Source organism: Mirounga angustirostris, unplaced genomic scaffold, assembly GCF_029215605.1.
Source record: "Mirounga angustirostris isolate CCGP_5_RB_7025 unplaced genomic scaffold, mMirAng1.0.hap1 SCAF_14, whole genome shotgun sequence".
Classification (NCBI taxonomy): domain Eukaryota; kingdom Metazoa; phylum Chordata; class Mammalia; order Carnivora; family Phocidae; genus Mirounga; species Mirounga angustirostris.
The window spans coordinates 82,985,573-83,009,944 of record NW_026991722.1 but is presented as its reverse complement, the minus strand read 5'-3'; the positions used below and the strand labels follow the sequence as shown (position 1 = coordinate 83,009,944).

The window sequence follows — 24,372 nt, the reverse complement described above, 5'->3', positions numbered from 1 at the left end:
ATTCTGGGCAACTTCTACCCACTAACATCTCCGTTAGACTCCTTCAACCCTTCACCTACGGAACTTAGTTACAGTGATTACAAATGGGTCCTGTTTAACAGTGCCTTGCGCAGCTGTTATGTGAATGGCGGCCCTCGGAGAGGATTTTATTAGCCTTTATTATTCCCCTACTACATATGGGGCTCAGAGAGGGGACACGACTGGCCCAAAGTCACAGAGCAAGTAAACCCAGGGCCTAAGCACTCTACTCTCCCACTGCCCACTCTGCTGAGTGGGGGGCAGCTGTTTGGACATCTGTTTTACACACACCCTGGGATTTCCTCCGTGGCAAACACCTTGTCATCGCTTCCTCAGGAAAGCCTCTGCTGACCTCCCCGGAGGACGCTAGGCCTCCTTATTAGAGCCTACCACAGGCCCCTGCCTTTTTTGTGCATAAAAGCATCACGATTTGTAACCCCGGCATACTGAAGCACTTCATGTCTGTCTTCCCGCCAGGCTGGAAGCTCCAGGAAGAGAGGAAGTGGGCAGACCCTGCTGGATGCTCACCCAGTACCTATTCTCCTTTTCTTACAGAGCCTGACTTTGTTTGGGGCAGCTGGGTACCCAGCCAGATCACTATCTCCCCCAGGCTCCCCTCCAGTTAGAGGTACAAGATGCTGGCTTTTGAGATGACAGCGGGTCCCTAACGGTGCTCAATAAATGCATGCTGAACGCAGGACTGTTGGGCCAGCTCCGGGCGTGCAGTCGGTACTCGGGAAATGCACGTCATCTGACCGGGCCCAAGAAGCAAAAGACCCCCACAGCTGCCCTTGCCTGGGAAATACGTTTATTGGTTCCGAGAGAACAGGGCTGTGGCGAGCTGGGACGGGCACAGAGCGAAGGAGGGCGGCGAGAGGCTTTGCCCCGGGGCGGACATGCTGTGTGGGGGCTGCCGGCCGGGCTCCCTGGCCCACCCCGCCAGCAGCGGCTGGGTCCGTGGCACTTGGCGCCCGGCGTCACCTCTGCCGGCTTGGCACGGTGGCCTCGGCGGCGGCGGGCGCCCCCCCTTTCCAGTTGCAGGAGTTGTGAGTCTTTCACAGTGCGGAGGGGTGGGGGTCCGGGGTGGGCACCTCCCCGGGGTGCAGGCAGGCCCCGTCCGCCAGTCCATCCTGGGCTCTCGGCGGCTGCGGCGGGGTGAGGCGCACTCGGGCTCCTCTTCTCCCGCCCGGGAGCTTGGCAGTCCTGGAGGGGCCCTGGCGGCCTCAGCGGGACATCATCCGGACAAACTCTGCGAGGGCACGGGACGGGGTGGGGAGAAAACAGCACAGTCAGGCCCAGCTCAGGCCGCCGCCTCCAAATCTCCCTCGGATCCGAGGCCCCCCCACTGCCATCGGGCCTCTTCCAATCCATCTTGTGCACAGCAGCTGGCGGGGGAAGGGGAGCTGTTTCATCTACATGGCTGACCCCTCTGAAACCTCTCAGGGCTCCCCGTGGGAAAATGTCCAATATCCTGTCGCTGGCCCCGAGGCTCTCCCCGCTGTGGCCCCAGCTGACGTCTCTCTCTCACGGCTCACCCTCCCTGAGCTCCAACCGCCCGGATCTCCCTCTCAGGGCAGCGGGCACACTCACCCTCCCTCCACCTCTCAGCTTGCCTGCAACCTGTCCCCTCTCTCTCCTTTTCCTTTGAACTAGACTTGATTATTTGGAGTTTTAGGTTCACGGCAAAACTATGCAGCCAGTACAGAGTTCCCATTTACACCCTGCCCCACACCTGCACAGCCTCCCCCACCATCAACGTCCCGCACCAGAGTGGGACGTTTGTTACAATCGATGAACCTACATGGATGTGTGATTATCACCCAGAGGCCACAGTAGCATTCAGGTTCACCCTCGGTGCTGTCCATTCCATAGGTTGGGGTAAATGTGCAAGGACGTGTATCCACCGCTACGGTGTCATACAGAACGGTCTCACGGCCCTAAAAGTCCTCTGTGCTCCACCTGTTCGTCCCTCCCTCCCCCTAAACCCCTGGAAACCCCTGATCTTTTTACCATCTCCATAGTTTTGTCTTTTCAAGAATGTCGCACAGTCAGAATCACACATTATGTAGCCTTTTCAGGTTGGCTTCTTTCACTTAGCGAGATGCACTTAAGATTTCTCCCTGTCTTTTCATGGTTTGATAGCTCGTTTCTTTTTAGTGTGAATAATACTCCATTGTCACAGTTTATCCACTCACCAACTGAAGGACGTCTTGGTTACTTTCAGGTTTGGTAATTGTAAATAAAGCTGCTATAAACATCCGAGTGCAGGTTTCTGTGTGGTCGTAAGTTTCAATTCATTTGGGTAAATACCCCTTCCTTCTTTTTCACCTGGCAGTTCCTACTCATCCCTTAGGGCTTTACTTATTTAGAGCCTCCTCCAGGAAGCCTTCCTTAATCCCCCCTCCAGCTTGGCACAGATGCCCCCTCTGTACCCCACAGCTTGCTGTATCCCTCCCCAAACAGCATGGATTATACTGTTGGCTTCTGTTCTCCTTGCTGGTCTTGGGTTCCTCAAGGCAATCTCGACATACAGTAGGAGTACGATACATGCTAGAAGAACAAATGGGGGATGCTGGGCTTGTAGGGAAGGGCCGTTGTCTGTGGCGGTGGGGGGGGCACTGCCAGGACACAGGACGACCTGAAATTTTCAAATCTGGTGGCAGCAAAGCCATCTTTCCATGTAGCCACACTCTCTTCAAAGATTCTACCTGCTCCCCAGAAAAGACTTCCCAACCTTTGGGTTCTGGATACACTCACATTCTGGCACATGTTTATCTTGTCTTTCTGCTTAGAATGCAAGTTCCTGGAGTTCAGAGTCAATGTTTTACTACATTTTTGCCCTGTATCCCATAGTTGTCCTGAATGGTTATCACGCAGTGTAATGTATGTAGTGGTTGAGATTCCAGACGTGGAGTATGATCCAGCGCTGCATCTTAATAGTGAGGCGATCTCAAGCAAGTCATATGACTTCTCACATGAGCCTCAGCGTCCTCATCTGTATCATGAGGCAATAATAGTGCAATCCAGAGGGTTGTTGTGAGAATAAAATGGGACAATATGTGTAAGTGTACTTAGTACACTGGTATGTAATACATGTACAATAAATGATAATTATTGGAATTATTACTGATTCGTTTAAAAAAAACACTTTTACTGAGCATTAGCTATGTGCCAGGTGCTGAATTATGAGGAAATACAGAGATAAAGAAAATGTTCTCCAAAAGTTCCGTCAGGAGGAGACACAGCTAGCACTTGAGGGACAGTGTGAAGAACGAGGGCGAGCCCGAGGTGCTGTAAAAGCCCGGGAAAGAGGAATTCAGCCTGCAACCAGCGAGGAAGTGCCAGAGGAAGTGGCCCCACTGCTGGGTCTTGAAGGGTGAAGAGAATTTAGTCCAGGTGAAGAGCAGAATAAAAGGCATCCTGACCAAAAGAACAGTGCATTCAAACGAGAGCTTGGCAGGATCATGGGTCACAAGTACCAGAGTATGGCTTTAAAGCAGAGGGTGAGTAAAGGGACAGGTGGAGCTGCAACTGGGCAGGTGAGCTGTGGTCCGATCTCAGGGGGCCTGAGTGTCAGATTGATGGATGGGGTGCTCTGAAAATATCTAGCATGGATGGAAGCAGGAGCAGATGGACAGATAAATGGGTAGAGATGGATGGGGTCAGTAGACACAAGAATGGGTGGATGGATGGATGGATGGATGGATGGATGGATGGATGGATTGACCAATCGATGAGAAGATGGACGAAGATGGGGAAATGACTCTACAAACAGATAGATCAATGGAAGTGTGGGCAGAGATATAGGCAGATGGAAATACATGAATATATGAACAGAGGCACAGAAGTATAGATGTATGGGACACCTGGGTGGCTCAGTCAGTTAAGCCTCTGCCTTCAGCTCAGGTCATGATCTCAGGGTCCTGGGATCAAGTCCTGCATTGGGTTCCCTGCTCAGCGGGGAGCCTGCTTCTCCCTCTACCCCTGCCCCTTGCTCATGATCTGTCTCTCTCTCTCAAATAAATAAAATCTTAAAAAAAAAAACGAACAAAAAACAATCCTTTAAAAAAAAACAGTATAGCTGTATGGATAGACAGATGTACATGGGTAAGTGGATACATAGATGAATGTACAGAAGAACAAACAGATGCATAGATAGTTATATAAGTGCAAGAATAAATGGTAGTATGGATAATTGTTCAGAGATGGATGAGTGGATAGACACCTGGACACATGAAAAGATGGGCAAATGAACAGATGGCAAGATGGACTGATGGATGGATGGGGGTAGGAATGAATAGGAAGGTGGATTATAGGAGTGCATGGATGGAGGGGTAAGAGAATGGAAGGGTAGGAGCATGGAAAGTTGGAATCATGATGGATACACAGTTGGAAGTCTCCATGGATCATCACTACTGCCTTCGCTTCTCTTCCACATTCAAACCCCACCTACCTTCAAAGTCTACTCGTCCATCCCCATTGAGGTCCACATCTCGGATAATTTCCTCTATGTCTCGGTGTCCCACCTGATGACCCAGGAGTTTCCTCATGGCCTCTCGTAGCTCACTGGTGCTTATCTCCCCATCACCATTGGTGTCAAACTGGAGAGGGCAAAGAGGAGAGAGGAGTAGCTACAACATGGGGGAATGTAGAAGCAGATCCCAAGTTTGGGCTCCTTTTCTAGCCTCACTATCTCCCCCTTCCCCAAAGACCCTTCTCTGTCCAAGCTCCTTCCCCTGGTATGTGATCCAGGGCTCAGATTTCTCTTCAAGTAACCGTCCTGGGGTTGGAACTCTAACAAACCCCCCACCCCTGCCTGTCCAGTGCCCATTACTCACCTCTCGGAAAGCATCTCGCAGTTCCTTCACTCCGATCATATCTGCTGTTTCTGCCAGGAGTTTAGGTCCCATTAGCTCTACGAAGTCATCAAAATCCACATGGCCACCCACTGGAGACAGAGGAAAGGGCTAGGTCATCCATCCAAGCACTCCCCATCTCTAATTAAGCAAAGGAAGGCACTGTGAACCCCTCCTTGACCTATCTAGTGCCAGGTCCAGGGTACAACCAAAGGCCAAATGAGGACAGAGAGGTGACTATGGACAGTTGGTCTGTCAAGGAATGGCTCAGGGGGGTGGCCAGGGTTAGGCTGAGGGAACCAGTCAGGAGGTGGACAGAGGCAGATACGGATGGAAGAAAGAAACACTGGGGAGGGCTCAAGGTGGGCACACTGCACAAACTCCTGGAGCCGCCTAGCAGAATGAGACTCTCAGCACTCGTGGTGCTAGCTGGCTTGAGAGTTCACCGTGACTCTGTGGGCTGTGTCTCTTTGTGGTCTCACCTCTCTACTCCCTCCTGACGCTTCCCTTCACCTTCACATAAACTGCTTGCACTCAAATACTTGTCTCGGGGTCTGCTTCTGGGAGAACCCAAACTAAGACAGAGAATAACATAGGAGTAATAGCTTCCTTCTGTTCAACAATCCCTGTGTGCCAGGCCCGGGGCTGTTTCGCAGATATTCCCTCATGGACTTCCTGTGCTTCTCTCATTTTACAGTTTCCTCCTGAGAAAACAGGCTCGGAGAGGCTAAGTCATTTGCCCCAGGTCACAGAGCCTGGAAGAGATGGCCCCAGAACTGAGACCGGGCCTGTGTGACCGCAGAGGACCACGATGGTGGGGCCGGGAAGGGAAGGAGGGCACAGTGGAGGGACTCACGGTTCATGTTGATCTGCTGGGACAGCTCAATGAGCTCCATCTCGGTGGGCATGTAGCCCATGGTACGCATGCAGTTGCCCAGGTCCCGACAGTTGATGTAGCCATCCTTGTCCTTGTCAAATTCTCGGAAGGCCTCTCGGAGCTCTGAGGAAAAGAATAAAAGTGGGCATGGCTGAAGAAAAGACGAAAAATGGGACCCACAGAGCCTCCGGGCAGAGGCGGCCCGAGCGCCCGCCCACCGGCTGGGAAAGCCAGGCCCCGGAGCTGCCAGGACTGCACTCCTCTGACACCTGGCCCCACAGAGGATGCCCAGCCCTATACCAGGCCACGTCCCCAGGAGGCCAAGATGTCTCTTCCTCTCTTCCCAGCAATCTCCCTTCCCTCACCTTCCTGGACAGCTGAGCAACCCTTTCCCCTTAGGTGAAAGGTCTTACCTTCAATCTCCTCTGGCCGCAGCGATCTGTCCTGAAATAAAAGAACGTGTCCTATTAGCAGCTGCGAGGGGCCTAGAAGTCACAACATGCCCAACCTGGGACAGCAAGCACCAGGTGGGGAGAGTGCCTAGACCATGTCTTTGAGGGAAAAAAGTTCAGCCCCACATCCCCCATAGACACAGGAGATGCCCAGGGACCCCAGAGCCCCATCTGTGTCCCCATTCCAGACACAAGAATGGTGTCAGGGAACAGAGTTGGTCTGGAGGCAAAAACCTGTAAATAAAGCGGGGTGGGCAGGTTGTTGTGGGTCACAACAGAGAAGAAGTCTGCAAGGCAACGGGAGAAGGGCTAGAGGAACAGAAAGCCGGGACTAGACAGGCTGCCTGAGAGGGAGGAAGGGGAGGAGGAGGAGCCACGGGCGTGGAGGCAGATTTAGGGCTGTGCCCTCCTTCTTGGGCATGGCCCACCTTCTCCAACTTGACCCCCATCCTACACCTTGCCCCGTCGTGGGACACAGCATAGGACCCTGGGGACTGCCAGTGCCAGGGGCTGCCGCCAGGGTCCAAAGCACACATCTCCAGCTTCGAGCCGTGCCCAGGTCTCCTTGGGGACTCAAGGAAGCCCTGGGTCTAGGGCATCTGAACAGATGGCAGAGAAGTCTCCAAAGAGCAGGCCCAGAGGACGCACAGGGTGGGCTCTGGCCCATGAGGTGCCAGTCACTCCAGGCCTTCCCAGGAGGCAGACAGATCAGCACGAAATGGATGCCCAGCTGGACCTATTCAGTAGGCTCCCAAACTGGCGCGCAGGGCTCAGCCTCCCCACATGTCACAGCTCTCTGACTTTGGGCAGGAAGAATGTGGGGCAGGGTGTGCCTGCCCTAAGGAAGCGCACGCCAGGTGTGGGCACACCTCTCATGAACACACACAGGCGGGCCCCAGCAAGCATGAGGCATCTCAGCTGTGCATGCAGGCTGTTCTAGCCAACAGGGTCAGGGCAGGCAAGAGACAGCTTCTGCCCACCCACTGGAAACTGGCCCCAGGACAAGAGACGCCAGCTCCGGGAACTCTGAGAATCTTCTAGAAAGGGGCTGCTGAGGGACGCCTGAGGGGCTCAGTTGGTTAAGCGTCTGCCTTCGGCTCGGGTCATGATCCCAAGGTCCTGGAATCAAGTCCTGCATTGGGCTTCTTGCTCAGCGGGGAGCCCGCTTCTCCTTCTGCCTGCCTCTCTCCCTGCTTGTGCTCTCTCTCTGACGAATAAATAAAATTAGGAAAAAAAAAAAAAAAGAAAAGAAAGGGGCTGCAGAGCAACATCTTGGGTGGCCAAAAAGGATGATTTTTGCAATGCCCTGTACCCCCAGCAAGTGAAGTGAGCAAGTAGGCAAGTGTATGCATGCACACACCCTAGGACAAGTCATTCAGACATGAGTCCTTTCCCACCCTTCAAGCCTCAAGCAGCATCCCACTTCTCCAGGACGCAGCTCTGCACGATTGGAGAGGAACAGGGTGCTGCTGACCCCCACTGCAGCACCCTCCCCTTCTTGCATAGCCGGAGCCAGGGAGCAGGAAAGCCAGGTACCCCTGCTCCGTGTGCCTCTGGCAGAGCTGGTCTGGCGGGGTCCGGGCGGCCGACCGTTGGATCACACACTCCCCTTGCGGAGCAGTGGGGGTATGTGTAGTAGAGCAGGGGATGCCCACCAATGTGACAGGGAAACCATGAGCACCATCCCCAGGGGTCAGATGGGAAGACAGCACATGCACACTCCTTTCTCCTCAACACATGCGGTCTGGGAGAAGAGCTCGGCCTCTAGAGTCAGACAAACTCAAGTGCAAAGCCCGATCTGCTACTTCCTAGCCGTGGGGCCTTGGGCAGGTCACTTCAGCTCTCTGAGCCACAGTCTCCTCATCTGTAAAATAGATTAATACCAGTACCCATGTTACGGGGCCTTTGTGAGCATCCCGTGAGACGAGATATGTAAAGTGTTTAGCATGTGGCATTCAGTAAGTGGAACCTGCAAATGTTTGTGTCTGTAACATCATCATTATTACCCTCCTCCCTGTGACTGTTCAGATATCTGCCCGGACATAGGAGCCGCGCGTGTGGCTATTTAAATTGGAATCGGAAGCCAATGAAATTAACAGCTGCCCTAGCCACGTTTCAAGTGCTCAGTAGCCACGTGTGGCTGGTGGCTACTGTATCGGGCAGCACGGATCGTAGAATATTTCCACCACTGGAGGAAGTTCCCCTGGACAGGCCTGTGTATTCAGTGCTGCCGTTAGGAGAACAGGAAGCCTTTGAGTCAGACTCCCTGGGTTTGAAGCCGACCTCTACCACCCCCTAGCTGTTATCTTGAGTCTGTTTACCTCTCCAAATCAGTTTCCTCATCTGTAAAATGGGGGTGATAATAGGACTTACCTCTCAGAGTTGCTCTGAGCCTTACATGAGGCGATGCACCAAAGGACTTAGCACAGAGCCTCACACAGAGTATGTGTGCAAAAAAACAAGCAAGCAAGCAAACAGAAAACGTTAGTTGCTATTGTTACTTCTTGCTGGTGCATGTGGACACACCAGAGCTTTGCAGCCATGGGTGGGAAATTTGGGGGGGGGTCAGATTCACAAGTTGAGGGTTTGGGGTATATCCATGAGGGGACACGGGTTGCTGCGGACAGAGCCCCTCTTCTTCCCAGCACCTCATGCCCTCTGAAGCCAAGTCGAGTGCGGCTCCACTGGGGCCAACTTACGTACAGGCTGCCTGTTCTCGGCGAAGCCCTTGCGCAGGAAAATGCAGGCGGGGCCCAGCAGGTTGTGCATGACGGCGCAGTTCTGGGCCAGCATCAGGAGCGGTCCCGGGAGCTCGCCGCTGGCTGCCGGCCCCTCCTGGCTCATCTGCACCACCGTGTAGCTGCTCTTCTCCTCCCGGCGCATCTTCAGCCAGCACCAAGCAAATACAAAAGAGAGGCACGGTGTCACCTCCCTGCCCCACGGGCCCTCCTGGCCTCAGCCTGGCTCCGGGTCCTAGAAGGGGCTCGCCTCAAGAGGAGACCCTTGAGAGTCAAACAGCAGGGTTCAGGATGCATGGGAGGCAGGAGTCAAATTGGTTCAACAGATGGAGTCTCTGATCCTTGACTGTCACGGCCGCTCCAGGGAGATCTGGGGGTGACACCCACTGTGTGGGACATGTGCACACACACGCTCACGACACGTACACACGCAGAGAATCACACACTCACGTGCATGTGGAAGCTTACAGAGAGAAGGGGCGGGGCAGGGCTTGGGCTCCAACCAATGGGAAATGCTCACTCAGAGACTAATGAGTACTATCCTTGCCCAAGATGCTCCCAGACGGATTTGTGGCCGTGCCCCCGCTGGACCCCACTGGAAGGCAGTGAGGACAGTCAGAGCTGGAACCATGCAAAGCAGGCTCAGGTGCGCTGCTGGACTGGCAGGTGCAAACACAGGGGCCTCACTAACAGAAACAAGCAGGTGGGAGAAGAGGGAGGCCTAGGGCAAAATGGAAGACCTGAGAAGGGATGGAGACCTGAGAAAGGATGGAGAAGAACACATCCCCACGAAGGAGGCACCAGTGGTGGCTGGGGATTTTCCACTTCATGTCTTGATCATAATACCCCCTGGCACCAAGTTGCCCCGGGAGGCTGCTGTTCTTCCCCTCCCCAGAGGCTGTAGGCTGCCTCTGAAGGGGCAGAGCCTTACTTAACTCAGCCCAATGTTTCCTTCTGACTTAAAGCACTGGCTGGGCCAGGCAAAGCCCATCTGTGGCTCAGATTCTTCCCAGTTTGCAGCCTCAAGACTAGACACTCTCTGCCCCCAGCAGCTCTCTTTCTTCCCCCTCCTGTCTGTCTCTGGCTCCCCGCCCAGTTTGCCCGACCTCTAGAGGCTGAGGCAGGGGCCCTCTCTGCTTACCGAATATAGCTGTGCTCCCAGGCCCTGGCCCTCCCCTCCTCCTCCCTGCTGGTTCCCATGCAGCTATAAAAAGTCAGAACTGTCCATAGACCGTCCCCTTAGGACAATAGCAGCATCCAGACCCAACATTCTACTCCATTCTGGCCTCCACAGGATGCCCAGGGCCCCCCAGGATCCAGGACAGGGTGCTCTGCCTTCAGTCCTGAGCTTGGATGCCTCCCCTCAGTGTGAGGATTTGGAGGCAAACCTTCCCAAGGAGAAACAGAGCAGCTAATACTTGGAGGGCTGTCTTTGTCCTAGAACCCCAGAGCTGCAGGCCCTACCCTTCTATCCTGCTGCCCCCACCCCCACTTGCTGCCAGGTTCCTCCAGCTGACAGAAGGTCATGCTGAGGAGAAGATCCTGTGACCTAGGGGGCAGCCTGTCCTCCCAAGATGAGAAGCAGAACTAGTTCCCCCCGGCTTACCTCATCCTCCCTCTCCTCTCCTGCCTCTTCTCCCCAAAGCCCCACACTCTGGGGCTACAGACTAGGCTCCCCTCCAACTTCCTAAGCCTCTCAGGCCTAGAGAGGGAGGAGCAGTATCCTAGTTCAGACCCTGGGTGAAGGTCCTCAGTGCAAGGCCCAAGTCCAGTGAATGCAATAAGGGTGGGTCTTTGGTTGTCTCAGAACTTGAGAGATGTCAGAGAGGCCAAGGGCCATTCTGGTTTGATGTCCAAAAGAGTTCGGAGCCTTAGCCATACTCACACAGGCTTCCAGGACCCAGGCTAGAGTGAGGGCAGAACCAGAGAGATCTTCCCAACTGGGAGGCTGGCTCAGAGGAAGCCCGGGAGTAGAGAGCGGCTGGACCCCAAGAAACAATCTCCCGAGATGTGTGTAGAGAATCAGCCTTTTCATTTCTGGCTGAGTCTTGCACACTTGGCTCAGAGTGAGCACAAGCCCGGAGGGTGGAGGCAGCAGGCAGCAAAGAACTCTGAGAGGTGATTCAGTGCCTGGCTTTGGGCTCCAACAGTTTGGGGACAAATTCTTGCTTGCTGTGTGACCTCGGGCAGGTGACTTCACCTCTCTGTGCTCTAGTTGCCATCTCTGCCCAGCGGAGAAATAAACGAGCTACTGCCTAGCACCTGGAGCACAGTAAGAGCCCAAGACATGGAGCTGCCGTGGGGATGACAATGACGGGGATGCCGGGGGTGCCCATGGTGGACATGCAGCATAAGAGATGCTGGGAGCCAGAAAGCATTTACTTCTGGTTCCAGAGCAAGTGGGAAAATATGTGCCCGTCGGGGAAGAGCTGAGAAGGGATGGAGAAGAACGTGTCCCCACGAAGGAGGCACCAGTGGTGGCTGGGGATTTTCCACTGCATGTCTTGATCATAATACCGCCTGGCACCAAGTTGCCCCAGGAGGCTGCTGTTCTTCCCCGGCCAGTGATGGCACCTGACAGCCTGGTCCTGCCCTGCACAGAGCCCGGAGCAGGCCACCTCTCCCCGGCCCCGGCTCCCCGGCCGCCACACTCAGGAAGCCAAGTGGGCAGCGGTCCACAGGCTGACAATGTCTCCTGGCACCACGGGGCCATCTCCCAAGTGTAGCATGGCAACAAGAGGGGTCAGCTGGCCTCACGACCCAACAGCTTTCTAACAACCCAAGCCGGCCAAGAGAAGGCAGGTCAGAACTCTCTCTCCTGGAAGGTATTCAGGAGCAGTTAAATGAATCAGGGTTTGGCGAGGTGGGAGAGGGAATCGCTGCAGCGAGTGGGAGTCCGGATGACCTGTAAGGTCCGACACGGGAATCTGTGAATAACACTTCCGCCAGAAGGGAAGAGAGAGGCAGCCTCTCACGGAGGCAAAAATACAAATAAAATACCAGCTATGGATTCACATGGACCGACATTTCAAAACTCTCAACTCTGCATCCACTGGGCTGTGTGACCTTAGGAAAGCTCTTATCTCTTAAGTCCAGTTCCTTTCTCTATAAAACAGCCAAGAGAACTACTTGGTGGAAAAGAGCAAATGAGATCACAGACGCTGGATATGTTGTAGCTATTCAGAAGAAAGCAATTATTACTATTACAAAAGAACACGAAATTGAATGCAATGCGTTTTATTGTCTTTTACCTTATTCCGCGGACTCAAACAAAACCTCACCTATTTTCCTTCTTCCCTCCACCCCGCCTTCTCCGAACACCCAGAGTGGTAAAATTAGGATCATGATGATGGTAATATGAGCTGCCATTTATTGAGGACTCCATTCCGGGCAGTGTGCACAGCACTTTATTTGCTTCTAATGATCACCTTAGGAGGTAAATATTAGTATTCCCACCTGGTGGGCGGGGGAACTGAGGCCCAGAGAGGTTAAGTAACTTGCCCAAAGTCACATGGCTGGAAAGAAAAGGTTTGAGAAGTGGGTCTCTTAAGCACTCTGCAGTGTAGTGGGGGGGGGAGATGGGTGGGGTGGGGCAGAGGGACAATGCTTGTTGTTGTTAAAGTTCACCTTTTTAAGCTCCGGACAGAACTCCGGGGGAAATCTTTCACCCTGTCGTCCTCTAGACTAATTCAGGTCAGTTTCCGCTTCTCTACAACAGCGTGGAGCCCACCTCTGGTGCCAAAGACTTCCCTAAGATGACAGATGATGTGGGCTTTACGCACAGAAGGAAGAGTCAACCCTCGGAAGGATCCAAGGGACCAGTGAGGATTAAAGGGAATTTGATGTGAGCAGCTTAGCTAAATAGGAAGATGATGAACAGAAAAGCCCGGAATGTCCTAAATTAAGAAGACTATCGAACCGACCCAGGAGGTAGTACGGGGTTAGGGACAGAGATGCCATTAGTTAACCTGAGACCTTGGGTAAGTCACTTCACCCCAGTGGTAATCAAGTTCCTTGACTGGAAAATGACAGAACTGGAGGAAAACATCCCTATCATTCCTTCTTCCTTTAAATAATATCTACGAGTTTCTTCTCCAGCTTGACTACAGAGGGCTAGAAACACAGGCAGAGCCTGCCTGAAGCAAAACCCCATAGATGTAAGCCCAGCTTTGCATAAAAAAAGTGTTTTGGAGGTGGTGATTTGCTTTCCAAAAGGAATTCTTGCAAAAGGATATTATCCTGGTGTATAAGCAATAAATCCATGACAAAAAGCGACTTATAGACACCTTTGCTCAATATCCTATTTCTCAGTAAAAACAATCCGGAGCCCTGAACCAGCCTGGTCCTAGTTGAGATTCTCTGAGCGGATTCAGGAATTATTGAGGGTAGCAGGGCATACCCCAGTAGCAATGGGATCTACTTCAAAACCCACAAGCCAGAAGGCTTAGAGACCACCAGAGAGAGGACCAGAGACTCTCAAAGAGATGAATGAGCGGCCCCCCCCCCCAAGCTGGGAAGCCCTACCTCAGTAGCGGCAGGGTCACAAAGCCCAGCTCAACCTTCTTCGGATCCAGCAGCCCCAAGGGGATCTGTCCACTCACATTCTATGGACCTGGGCTTGTCATGTTATGGCCCAGTAACTACCTGGTTTCTTTTCTAAATCTTGTGCTAATTCCCAAACACAGCCCCCCCACCCCCATGCAGCTGTAAGTCCCAACTTCAGCTCAGAGCCCGAGACACTGAAAACAGGCATCAGAGGGAATCTGGAGGTGGGAACAGGGAAGCAGCTTTCGACAGAACCCATGGAAAGGGTAGCAAACTTCAGATGCCCAACCCCTCCGTCCCCAACTCTCGGACAGATGGCAAGAGGCCCCCTTCCCCTGCCCCAGGTATTGAGAATTCCAGAAACATACCTTCCTTGAGAGATTTCTCAGTGGAGACTTGACACAGTTGCCCATCCTAAGCTGAGGCAGCCCCTCTCAGGATCCCCAGGTCCATGAAGGAGGCTCCTGGGGACTAAGAGACCTTAGTCCCTGTCACGGCCAACCCCAGCCTCCCTCTGCCCGCGCAGCTCTTCCTCCTGGCCCGTTCTGAGCCCTGTCTCTTGCGCGCGTGCTCTCTTACTCGTCTGCCTGCTCTGGCTCTCTGATTTTTTTTTTTTTTTTTTTTTTTTGGTTGATTGTGTGTGTGTTTGTGTGTCTGGGTTTAACTTTCTGGACACTTTCTTAAGGAGATGAAGGCAGGAGGGGAGAGTGCAGGGCACAGAGAAAATCGCCCGGGGAGCTGATGGCAGAGGGCAGCAAGCTGGGGAAGGTTGCCGGATCATCTACATCAGATTAGAGCTCAGTCCTCTCTCCGGTTCATTTCCCTTCCCTCAGCCCCTCCTCTCCCGCTGCCAAATCTGCAGGGAGATTGCTTCAGGGAGGGGGGCCCAGAATGGCAGCTGCAGCTGGGAATTAGGCCAGCAGACCTAGAAGGGGAAGCAGGCTAGTTTGGGCCACCAAAGCCAGGTTGCCTCCCAGCTCCCAGTCCTGTGTGTGCATTCACACACACACACACACACACACATCTGCGCACAAACACGCACACGCAAGCACCGAGGGACAGACACACATCTTAATTGCCCCCTGGCGATCGCAGCTGGATTGAGAGCAGGCAGTTCCAGTTGAGGGCCTGGAAGATCATGTGACGTCCCCATCACGCCCCATTTTTCACACTTGCTTCGTCATTGAAATGGGATGAAGCTCCGGGGCTAGAAGCACAAGCTGAGCCATCAGCAGCAAGCAGATCCTTCCGCTCCCTTTGCTATGTGGGGTCTCTCCAACCCAAGAGAAACCAAGAGACTGCGGGGGGGGGGGGCATGATGGAGGCAGTGCTGACGCAGAGGGTGTGATGGAGGGCTGCCAACCCTAGAACAATCCTTTGCCTAATCCTGAGCGAGGATCTTTCAAGGCTTCCTTGGGGTGCAGGGCAGAGGGGCCGCCCTTTGCAAAGTGGTCTTCAAGGTCCCACGACTGGAACTTTTTAGGTGAGTGGCTCTTCCTTGTCCCTCTGGGTTCCAGGTTTGATGAGAACTCATCTCAAGCCTCAGATGTCACATTCAAGATCTAGGGCAGGAGCCAGATGACCCAAGAGTGGAAGTGTCCCTGTTTCCCGGCAGCCAGCTTTTCCCAGCAGGGGGCGCCAGGGAGGGGATGGGAAGCCGAACTCTCCCCGCCCCTGATGCAACAACCCTTCCATGCCGCGCTGAAGAGTTTCAGTCCAGAGAGGCTGCTTTCTCGGGGACTTTTTATCCAGCTTCAGTGGCCGGTCAGAAGTTCCATTAAGGGAGTGGGTGGGGTGCTGCCCAGAAGGTGCCACAGGCTCGCTCGCTCCCGGGGAGCCGGGGGAGAAAGTCCCTGGAGAGCTCTTGACGTCCGTGCTGCTGCTGACGTTGCAATGGTTTAATTAGGGGAGTTACTCAGCAGCCTTGTGTGGACCAAACCTCCAGAGGAGGTACGAGAAGGAGGGGCAGCCCCTGAGGACAGAGGGAGGAGCCTGGGGAGGTGCTGACGCCCAAAGGGCAGGAGAGACACCCGGGAGATGAAACCGAAGAGTGAGCAGCTAACATAAGTGCCTTCTCCAAAGATGCGTTCCTCCACAAGAGCATGAACCAGGCTCTCTGCAGGGCCGAGGTCAGGGTCATGAGACTCAGGTGCATGAGAAGGGACTGCAGGCTTGAATCCTGGCTCTGTCACCAGCTTCTGACTTCTCATATTCCAGAGCTTCTGTTTCCTTGCCTGGAATAGGGGGTTTCCCCTTATCTTCCTTATAAAACGGATGTGGACAAGTACCCAGCGCGTACCCAGGTACTCAATGAGTAATTCTTAAAATGGAAGAAAGAAGTATCATTTGTCCAGTGTTTATGTGCCAGGCACTGTGCCTGGCTCTGGGAATGCTGTGGGGAACAAGATAAGCATGGTCCCTGCTTTCAGGGAGCTTACATTCTAGCAGGCGGGCAAGAGCTATTAAAGAGCTATGAATGCACTTATTTAATCACGTTTCCGGTAAATGCAATGAAGGGGGAAGGAAACGCGAAACCACTGAGAATGTGAGACAAAGGAATCTCACTTAGTCTTGGGGGGGATCGGGAAAGACTTGGAGATCAAGCCTAGGAAACCAACCATCTGCAGACTCTTGACAAGCTGGGGCTCACCAGGGACCCCAGAGGGAAATCCAGTTAGGTTCCAGGTACAAACCCAATTCATATTAACTACCTGGGCAGATATACGGAAAGGCAGCGCAGCGTCAAGTGAAGATTCTCAACGCTAGATGCAGATGATTCTGATTTAATAGGTGCAGGTGAGCTCTGGACATTGGTGGTGGTTAGTGCTCCAGGTTATTCTGATCTGCAGCCAGTGTTGAGGGCCATGGACAAGGATACTAAGAGCTTGGAATGCAGGGGCAGACAAACCTGGGTTCAAATCTTGCCCTGCTGCCTAGCAAACTCTATGACCTTGAGAACTTGTAAATCTCTCTGAGCCTCAGTTTCTTTATAAAATGGGTACACTAATAACCCTTCCCTCCGAGGGCTGTTGTGAGGAGTCAGTGAGATAATACAGGCAAAGGGCTTGGCACAGTGCCGGGTACCTAGAAGGTGCCCCTTCGCCTGCCCAACGTTGGTCTTAAAGGGCCAGCTGTGCCCGCCTCTCCATACTCAGCAGAACACCCAGTCAGTCAGACCTGGTGACTCCTGCCCCCTGCAGGCCAGCCCGAGCACAGCACCCGCCTGCCGACCTTGGAATATGCCTGTCCTTGGAAGCAGGAGACAGAAGACAGCAAAACCAGGCACCCGTGGAAAAGTCATGCACTCTGAATAAATCCCATCCTTCTTTAGAGGGAAGGATGTTGACCCTAGCTTGAGGCTGAAGGCAGCAAGAGACTCAGGGATTCAAACTCAGAGTTTCACTTAAGCTATTTGGGGCAGGGCAGGGCAGGCCGTGGTGGTCCCGAGTGACAGGCATAACTGGAATCTAGAGGGAGGCTTGACCTTTAGCAGAAAGTTTTTAAAAGGGCTGAACAATAGGGGCTTCTCTAAGGAGCAAAGCACATCACATAGCCCCACATTCCTGTCCCTCTTCACTGGGGCAGCAGCCCCTGGGCTTCCGGAAGCCTACACTTGGAGTTCTGGAATGGAATAATAGGATCAGAGGGATGAGAAGGATAAACCCATTGCTGATTATTCCTGATTAGGAGGGAGGCTGGCCTCCAGCCCTAATCGGTTCTATCACCAGCATTCAAACTTGGACGACAGCCCAGGGTGAACACACTCAGGGAAAGCTGGGTCGTAACCTGAGAGGTGCTTTGTGGATGCTTCTGACAAATAGGAAACACTCTTTTGTGACTTCCCACCCAACCAGTTCTTTAGAGATCACAGTCCTGCCATTTACTTACTGTGTGGCCTTTGGACAAGCCATTTCCCCTCTCTTGAGACTGTTTCCTCACCTTTAAAATCGGGGATGATAATGCCAACCTTCACAGGTGGCTGAGAAGATACTTGGGCAATTGTTTAGTGAGCTCTTGACTGAGGTCTCAAGCACTCATGCTGCTTCCCCCAAACAGCTAAAGGCAAACGCAGCTGTCTGGGAGGACTCCACAGGATTGATATCAACCACAAGATGACCTTCTCTTTCCCTTTCCCCAGACCCCAGGGGAAAAGCAATAGGGGCTTCTTGCCCAAGTAGGGAGAGACTTTGCAGGGTCGGAGTGAATAAGGTACACAGCCCTCTAAGCTATAGGAACTAAGAAACCTCTGTAGACCTGAGGCTGGAGATAATGGTCATTTGCCCATTAGATACTGTGACCTTGTTATGTGCAAAGCAGTTTGGGAATTGGGCTAGTCTATTCAAATCAGAAGAGATGTCGCTAGAGCTAGAAAAAGGGGAAGGATGGGACAGAGATGTGGGTTTTATACACATCTGCCTCCTCTACAAGGGGTGTTTCTTCCCCAGCTTAGAGTAAGGAGCAGAAAAACTGTTCTTAAAATAGTTTTACAAGACCCATTGCCAAGAGTTGCCCCAAATCATGCCTATTCTGAGTTAATGTCTAATATCACATCTCTCTAGGCCACTGGGTGGCATGTCCTTAGCTGGCCACAAAAGGGTACTAGGGAAGGTCCCTTGTCATTCAGCTCCTACCTTTAATGGCCTTTCTCACCTTGCTCAGAGACAGCTTTCAAAGTACCTTACACAGGCCCACATTCAGACAGTTACTTTATTAACAATAACATTAATGAAGGCTACCCTTTTTTTCCAGAACATACTGGAGCCAGTCCATTTGACATCCTTAATCTTGTGTGACCCTCGTTAATAGCTCTGCAAGGTAGTTTTTGTCAATCTCATTTCTGGATGAACAAACCCAGACCAGAGAAAGAGAGAGAGGAGAACAGGCCCAAGATCACAGTAATGGGAAGTGACAGAGCTGGGATTGGAACCTACAGCTCTACTTTCTCTCAAGCTACCATTCTATGGCTTCGACTCAAAACCACACCATTTGCCTGCAGGCAGTAAGGATGCTCTGGGAGGTCACTGAAAGAATCTTAATTCCTGTTCCCCCTAACATGGGAGTCTATCTCAGTCCCTTCAGTGTTACTTTGAGCCCTGGCTCTCCCTGACTCTACTACAAATGGAAGGAAGAAGGTCCTGGACAGCACTTGGTAGTTAATCAGCAATAACAACAACAACAACAACAATAATAATAATAACTAATATCAGTAGAGCCCTTGCTCTGGACCATGCACTGGCCAAAATCTGTACATATCTCCATGTCCCATTTAATTCCCCCAAACCCAGTGAGGTACTACGATCTTCCCTATTTTGCAGATAAAGAAACAGAGGCTTAATGAGGTTAAGCGATTCACTTAAGGTTAAAAAAAAAAAACAAAAAAAAAACCCAGAGCTTGGGAGACATGAGAAAAAGAGACTGGAGACTCTGACCCAAAAGTCCCAGGCTGGGTTCTGTTGTCATTGCCGCTGCTGTTCAAGCAGATGCATTAGAGCTGTCAGCAGGAAGCCCAAACTGAACGTGCTGAGCTTTACAGAAAAAGTCTGCAGCTCCATAGTCAAGAGCTTCCAGAGGGAGGTGGTAAATATTTGATAGGACCTTCCAGCTCTTCCTGACTCAGGTGACCCTGGTGACATTTCAGAACACTGGGCTGGAGAGTAGTCTTCAATAATGACTAAGAAAGTAGAAGGAGGAAGAAAAGCAGGTAGCTGAAATGCTCTGAGCTCACAAAGGGCCCATGCAGGCAAATTCTGTTAAGACTGGAAAAAGAAGAGGCTCTTTTTCTAGGAACGAAGTCATATTCGCAGCAAAATGAATAACCAGAAAATGAGTGATTCTGGGCCAGGGACTCACCCTTACAAACTGCTAGATCGTAAGCTCTGGAACAGCCAGAAGCCTGGCTGTCGTGTCCACTGGTCTCTCCCTCGTGCCCCACAAATGCCCGGGCAAAGTAGATGCCCCCAAATATCTGATACATGTATGACCAGATGTCACCGATTCCATGACCCAGACCCGCTCCACAGACCCGAACACCCCACACCTCCTAATACAGAAGCCACTGCAGTGAACTTCCACCTCAACACGTCGCTGCGCTCAACACTCTCAAAGCTCTGCCTCCAAATCTCTCCTCTGAAGAACTGCTTCCAGCTAACTCGGCTAACGAGGGCTCCCCACAGGAACAAAGCCACACATTGCTGCCCTATCACACCACACAGCAGCCCCGCGCAACCCGAATCCACGTGCAGCTCCTTCATGTCAGACCCCCACCGGCCTCAGCCGCCACGGAGTAGTATTTTGAAAAGGAATGTGCAGATCTGAGGCAGAACACACACACGGCCTCCTTGGAATTCCGATCCCGCATGGCGAGCCAGGAGCTTGAAACGGCTTCTCTACACTACAGCCCAGCACAGAACCACTCAGGGCCCTCTCTTCCTCCACACACCCCGCAAACTCTGCCATCAGACCTCTGCATTACTCCCCTCCTCGGCTGCCGCAGAACGGTCTCAACGCTGTGCCAGTGAGTTTGAATTAATTATGAACTCAGAACTCAGAGGCAACCCTGGCTTTGCTCGGGGGTTCACAGGTTCTTTTCCGCGAACCTCTCTCCCCAGCAGCGCACACCAGACTGGAGACCTGGATTAGAGGACAGATGCTCAGCTGCCCAGGACCCTGGAGAGAAAGGCCTAGAGGAAACGAGAGTAGCCACTGGTGACCCCTTAGTGACCTTTCTGACCCTAGAACGCACATCGACTCAGGCTAGGGTGTTATTCCACGTCCTACGACCTGACAAGTGCCCAACCGCCATCCTAGTGGCATCCCTGGAGTGACAACCTCCTTAAAACACCCCTGAAGTTCCGATTTGAGCCATAGCTCTGTGTAGCCCCTCCGTGCCTACCCAGACACTTTTCTCATATTTTTGAGTCTCCATCTAGCTCTCCTAACTTTTCCCAGGTCTCTGGGGCCACCACAGCCCGTGACCAGCGTCCCCCATCCCCAAGCAAGGCTGTGTGCCCCGAGGTAGCCATTCTTGAGCTCCCGACTCCAAACCCCTTGCTCCTTTGGGTCGCTCACTGACAGTCTTGGCTGGAGACCAGAGGAGTGGATTTGGCGCCACCTGCTCGGAGCGCCCCTGCTGACCCCTGCAAATCTCCAGACGGTTTGAGGCGGTCGTTCCCTTCCAGGACTGGCCTATTCTGGCAGGTGGAGGGCGGCGAGGCCCGGAGCGTGGACAGCGCACAGGGTGCTGAATCAGGCACCGGGGGGAGGAGGAGTGCCGGCCAGGGGGCAGGGCTGCGGAAGGACTACCGGGAGCGTGACCGGGGGCCGCGGGCAGCGGGAGGAGGGCTGTGGGCGCGCAGCCGCGCAGGGTCCCGAGCGCCTTGCCCGGGAGCGCGGGCGGGAGGCGCGGCCCTTACCTGGCCGAAGGCGGAGCTGAGCATGGGGCGCAGCTGGTGGAGGAACGGGTCTGCCTCGGACGCGGCGGCTGGAGCGGAGTCCCCACGACCCGGGGCTCGCAGCGAGCCCCGGAGGCCGAGCGCCGGGGACAGCCCCCGTTCCTCCCCATCCCGCCCGCGGGCCGGCGGCAGCGGCGACGGCGGCGAAGGTCGGGACGCCGCGGCCGGCAGAGCCTCCCGGGGCCTGCAGTGCGCCTGGGGGAGCCCGCGCCTGCTCCCCTGCGCGCCCTCCTCTCGCGGCGCCGGCCGGCACAGGGGCCTCCGCGAACTGGGGTCCCCGGACGGCGGCGGCGTGCCGGGGCCGGTGCCGGGCAGTCGGCGGCCAGGCAGCCCTGGCTCCCGGGCAGGGCCGTGGCGGGGAACCCGGCTGCCCCCGCTCGCCGCCGCCGCCTTCAGCAGCGACGTCTTGGACTCGCTTTTGGCGATGTGCGAGCTCATCGCGGCGGGGCCCGCGCTCGCATGGCCCGGCGGGGGCGGCGCGGTGCGGCGCGGCGCGGGGCCCCCGGCGGGCAGAGAGCGGGGCGCCCGGCGGGAGCCAAGCCCGAGGACGCGCTGGAGGCGGGCGCCGTCCCCCGGCCGCTTAAATGCGGCCCCGTCGCCGCCGCCCATGTGACAGCGCAGCTTCTACGCCCGGAGCCCCGAGCTTCCCGGCGGCTGGCGATGCGGATCTGGGGGGGCCGCCGGCTGTCCCCGGAGAGCCCACCCCCGGATCCTCGGCGGCCCAGGTACCGCCGCGCCCCGCCCCGCCCCTTTCCCCGCCCCGCGCTCCAGGAGCCCCGCTTCCGGGCGGCCCCTGGCGGCGGAGGGGGCACTGCGGCGCGTCGCCGGGAGCGCTGGGGCAGGGGCTTGGCGAATGGCCCCAAAGATGCTCGGACTTTGGGGACCGGCAGTGCCTCTTAACACACCCGGAGGTTCCCACAGTGACCCGGAGCCGCCGGAACCTCCAGAAATGCGGGCGGGGTGCATGCCCCAGGGGGTACAACTTTGGAAACGAGAGAGGTGCAGTAAACTGGCGACCTAAGGAGGAGGAAGGCACTCTATGACGGCCCTACGCGCAGACACCGGAGCCAGAATGGCGTGGAAGGACACTGCTGGAAGGAGTGTCTGTGGGGCACTTCATCCACTCCAGTACCGCGGAGTGCGACCAGGATGACCCTGGTACATCAGCCAGAGAATTTTCAGTTTTCAAAACAGAAGAGAAGCCAGGTGGCATCTGTATAACCAGGACTTTGCAGGGCCTGGTGATGATCAAGTTTCAGGTAGGACCCATTTGCTGCCCCTCCAGCTGTTACGCCCCGCCCCCGCGCACCCCCCGCCCCCCCCCCCCCCCGCGCACCCCACCTCCACGTCCTTCCAGATGTTAGAGAAATCCTTGCTCTTGGTGGGCAGCCAGGGAGTCACACAGGCCTGGCTGGAATCTCAGATCCTAGCTCTGCCACTTACCATCTTGGGCAAGTGTCATCAACCTCTCTGAACCTTGTTTTTCTCTTCTCTGAGATGCAGGTAACAATCCTAACCAACTCTTGGTTAACATCCAATGACACCATGCACATAAAAGGCCTGGCTCAGTACTTGAAACATGGCCCACAGGCAGTTAACCTAGTTAGTTCCCTTCCCTCTGCACCTTATGAGGCCCCATCTACCACTCTTCTCCAGTAATGGGATACTTGAGATTTGAAGGGGGGGATGGGATGTGAACCTCCCAAGATCTCCCTGTTCTGGTCTCTGGCCCTGATGCCATCCATGCATGAGAATCAGGCAAATCTGGTCACCGCTTGGCGTTAAGAGGACAGATGGACAGATTGCCAATATGCTACACTTCACCCCCGCCGAGAGTTCACCCTCCTCTGCACTGCCTGCTTCTTTTACATACCCATATGCAAGGAATTAAGAACAAACAAAATGGGCAGGAAAACCAACTGCCAGAGGCCAAAGTGGACACGAAAAGTGTGGCAAATTGTTCCCCAGCTCACCTAGAAGGGACCGAACTGCCATATCAAAGCCACTCAGGGTCCTAAAGCACAAACACTAAGGCAGCCTGCGCTGCAGCCGCCCAGAAGCCTCGCTGCAACATCCACCCCGATACGAAGGGTGTAAAGGGCCCACCCTCTCAGAGCTTGGGGTCAATCACTGTCCTACCTGTTCCAGCCCTCAGAATAATCTGTGTTCGGCGGGATTAACAGCAAGTGTACGTTCTGTATAAATCACAGGAGATAAAATACCTTATCAGAATCCCTCAGGAGCTGACAAGAGGCAGGGGGGCAGAAGGGTATTCAAAGTCCCAGGGCGCCTGGGTGGCTCAGTCAGTTAAGCGGCTGCCTTCGGCTCGGGTCATGATCCCGGGGTCCTGGGATCGAGCCCCGCGTCAGGCTCCCTGCTCAGTGGAGAGTCTGCTTCTCCCTCTCTCTCTGCCTACTTGTGCTCTCTATCTCTCTGTCAAATAAATAAATAAAATCTTTATAAAAAAAAAAAAAGTCCCTGCCGTGCCACCCTTGGTTGTCTTTCTGAAATCCCCTAAGTATTCTTGGGCAGGACCTCTGTCAACAACCAATTTCTGAAAAAAGTGAGGAGCCTAGGTGCATCACCTAGGATATTAAATAAAAGCAATCAAGATTATGTTCATGGAGCGAATGGATGAAATGCTTGCACTCAGATCCTGGGTCATCCTGGATATATGGCAAGATTCCGCATCATTTGTAAAATTTGCTAATTTGTTCATTCACTTAAGGATTTCTAGAACCAGACACCATGTTAGACACCTGGGATACACAGATTCATCCATTCATTCCATGAACACTTGAGTGCCTGTTATTTGCCAGGCACTGTTCTAGGCGCGAGAGACACGGTGAGAAACAAAACAGTCTCTCTCCTCAGTGACAACTGAACAACTACATAAATGCATGGGAAATTAATGGTGACAACTGGTGGCGTTTAGTGTGAAGAGAAATGAAGCAGGTAAGATAGGAGGGCATAATGGAGGGTGCTCTTTTAAACAGTGATTAGGGAGGGCCTCTCTGGGGAGGGGACATCTGAGCAGGGACCACAACGAAGTAAAGGAACAAGCCATGCATACATCCAGGGGAAGAGCTTTCCTAGCAGAGGGGAGATGGTTCCTAAGTGCCGCGGAGAAAACAGCTTGGCATATTCAAGGAGAAGCAAAGAGACAAATGGGGCTGGAGTGAGCAAGAGAGAGAATGGTACAGGTGAAATTAGAGGGGAAGGCAGGGGCCAGACAGCCGAGGGCTTTGGGTTTTTTCTAAGTGTGAGGGGAAGCCGCTAGCGGGTTTGCAGTAGAGGAGTGGCATATGGTTGTTTACATTGTTAAAGGACAATTGGCTGCTTTGCAGCAGGTCCTCTGTTGGACGGCAGTGTGGCAACATGGATCCGGTGAGGTGCTGTCACATGGAACAGGTGGGAGAGGTTGGCAGCTTAACT

General features: G+C 53.9%; 2 protein-coding genes across 4 annotated transcripts in view; both read right to left on the bottom strand.

Annotated features, from left to right (window-relative positions):
* Positions 1 to 24,372, bottom strand: part of RNF10 (ring finger protein 10) — a 129,883-nt gene that overhangs the window by 26,481 nt on the left and 79,030 nt on the right. The gene's annotated exons all lie outside the window — the stretch shown is intronic.
* On the bottom strand, positions 491 to 23,367 carry CABP1 (calcium binding protein 1). Of its 2 annotated transcripts, XM_045886442.3 has the most exons (7): positions 13,855 to 15,650; positions 8,907 to 9,086; positions 6,165 to 6,195; positions 5,731 to 5,874; positions 4,857 to 4,966; positions 4,472 to 4,619; positions 495 to 1,267 (listed from the first exon to the last, which is right to left on the bottom strand). In XM_045886442.3, the coding sequence occupies exons 1-7, from the start codon at positions 13,897 to 13,899 to the stop codon at positions 1,242 to 1,244; spliced, it is 684 nt and encodes a 227-aa protein (XP_045742398.1). In that variant the 5' UTR covers positions 13,900 to 15,650; the 3' UTR covers positions 495 to 1,241. The 2 variants fall into 2 exon arrangements, with proteins under 2 accessions (XP_045742397.1, XP_045742398.1); XM_045886441.2 differs by lacking the exons at positions 8,907 to 9,086; positions 13,855 to 15,650 and adding an exon at positions 20,899 to 23,367 and having other exon boundaries at positions 491 to 1,267.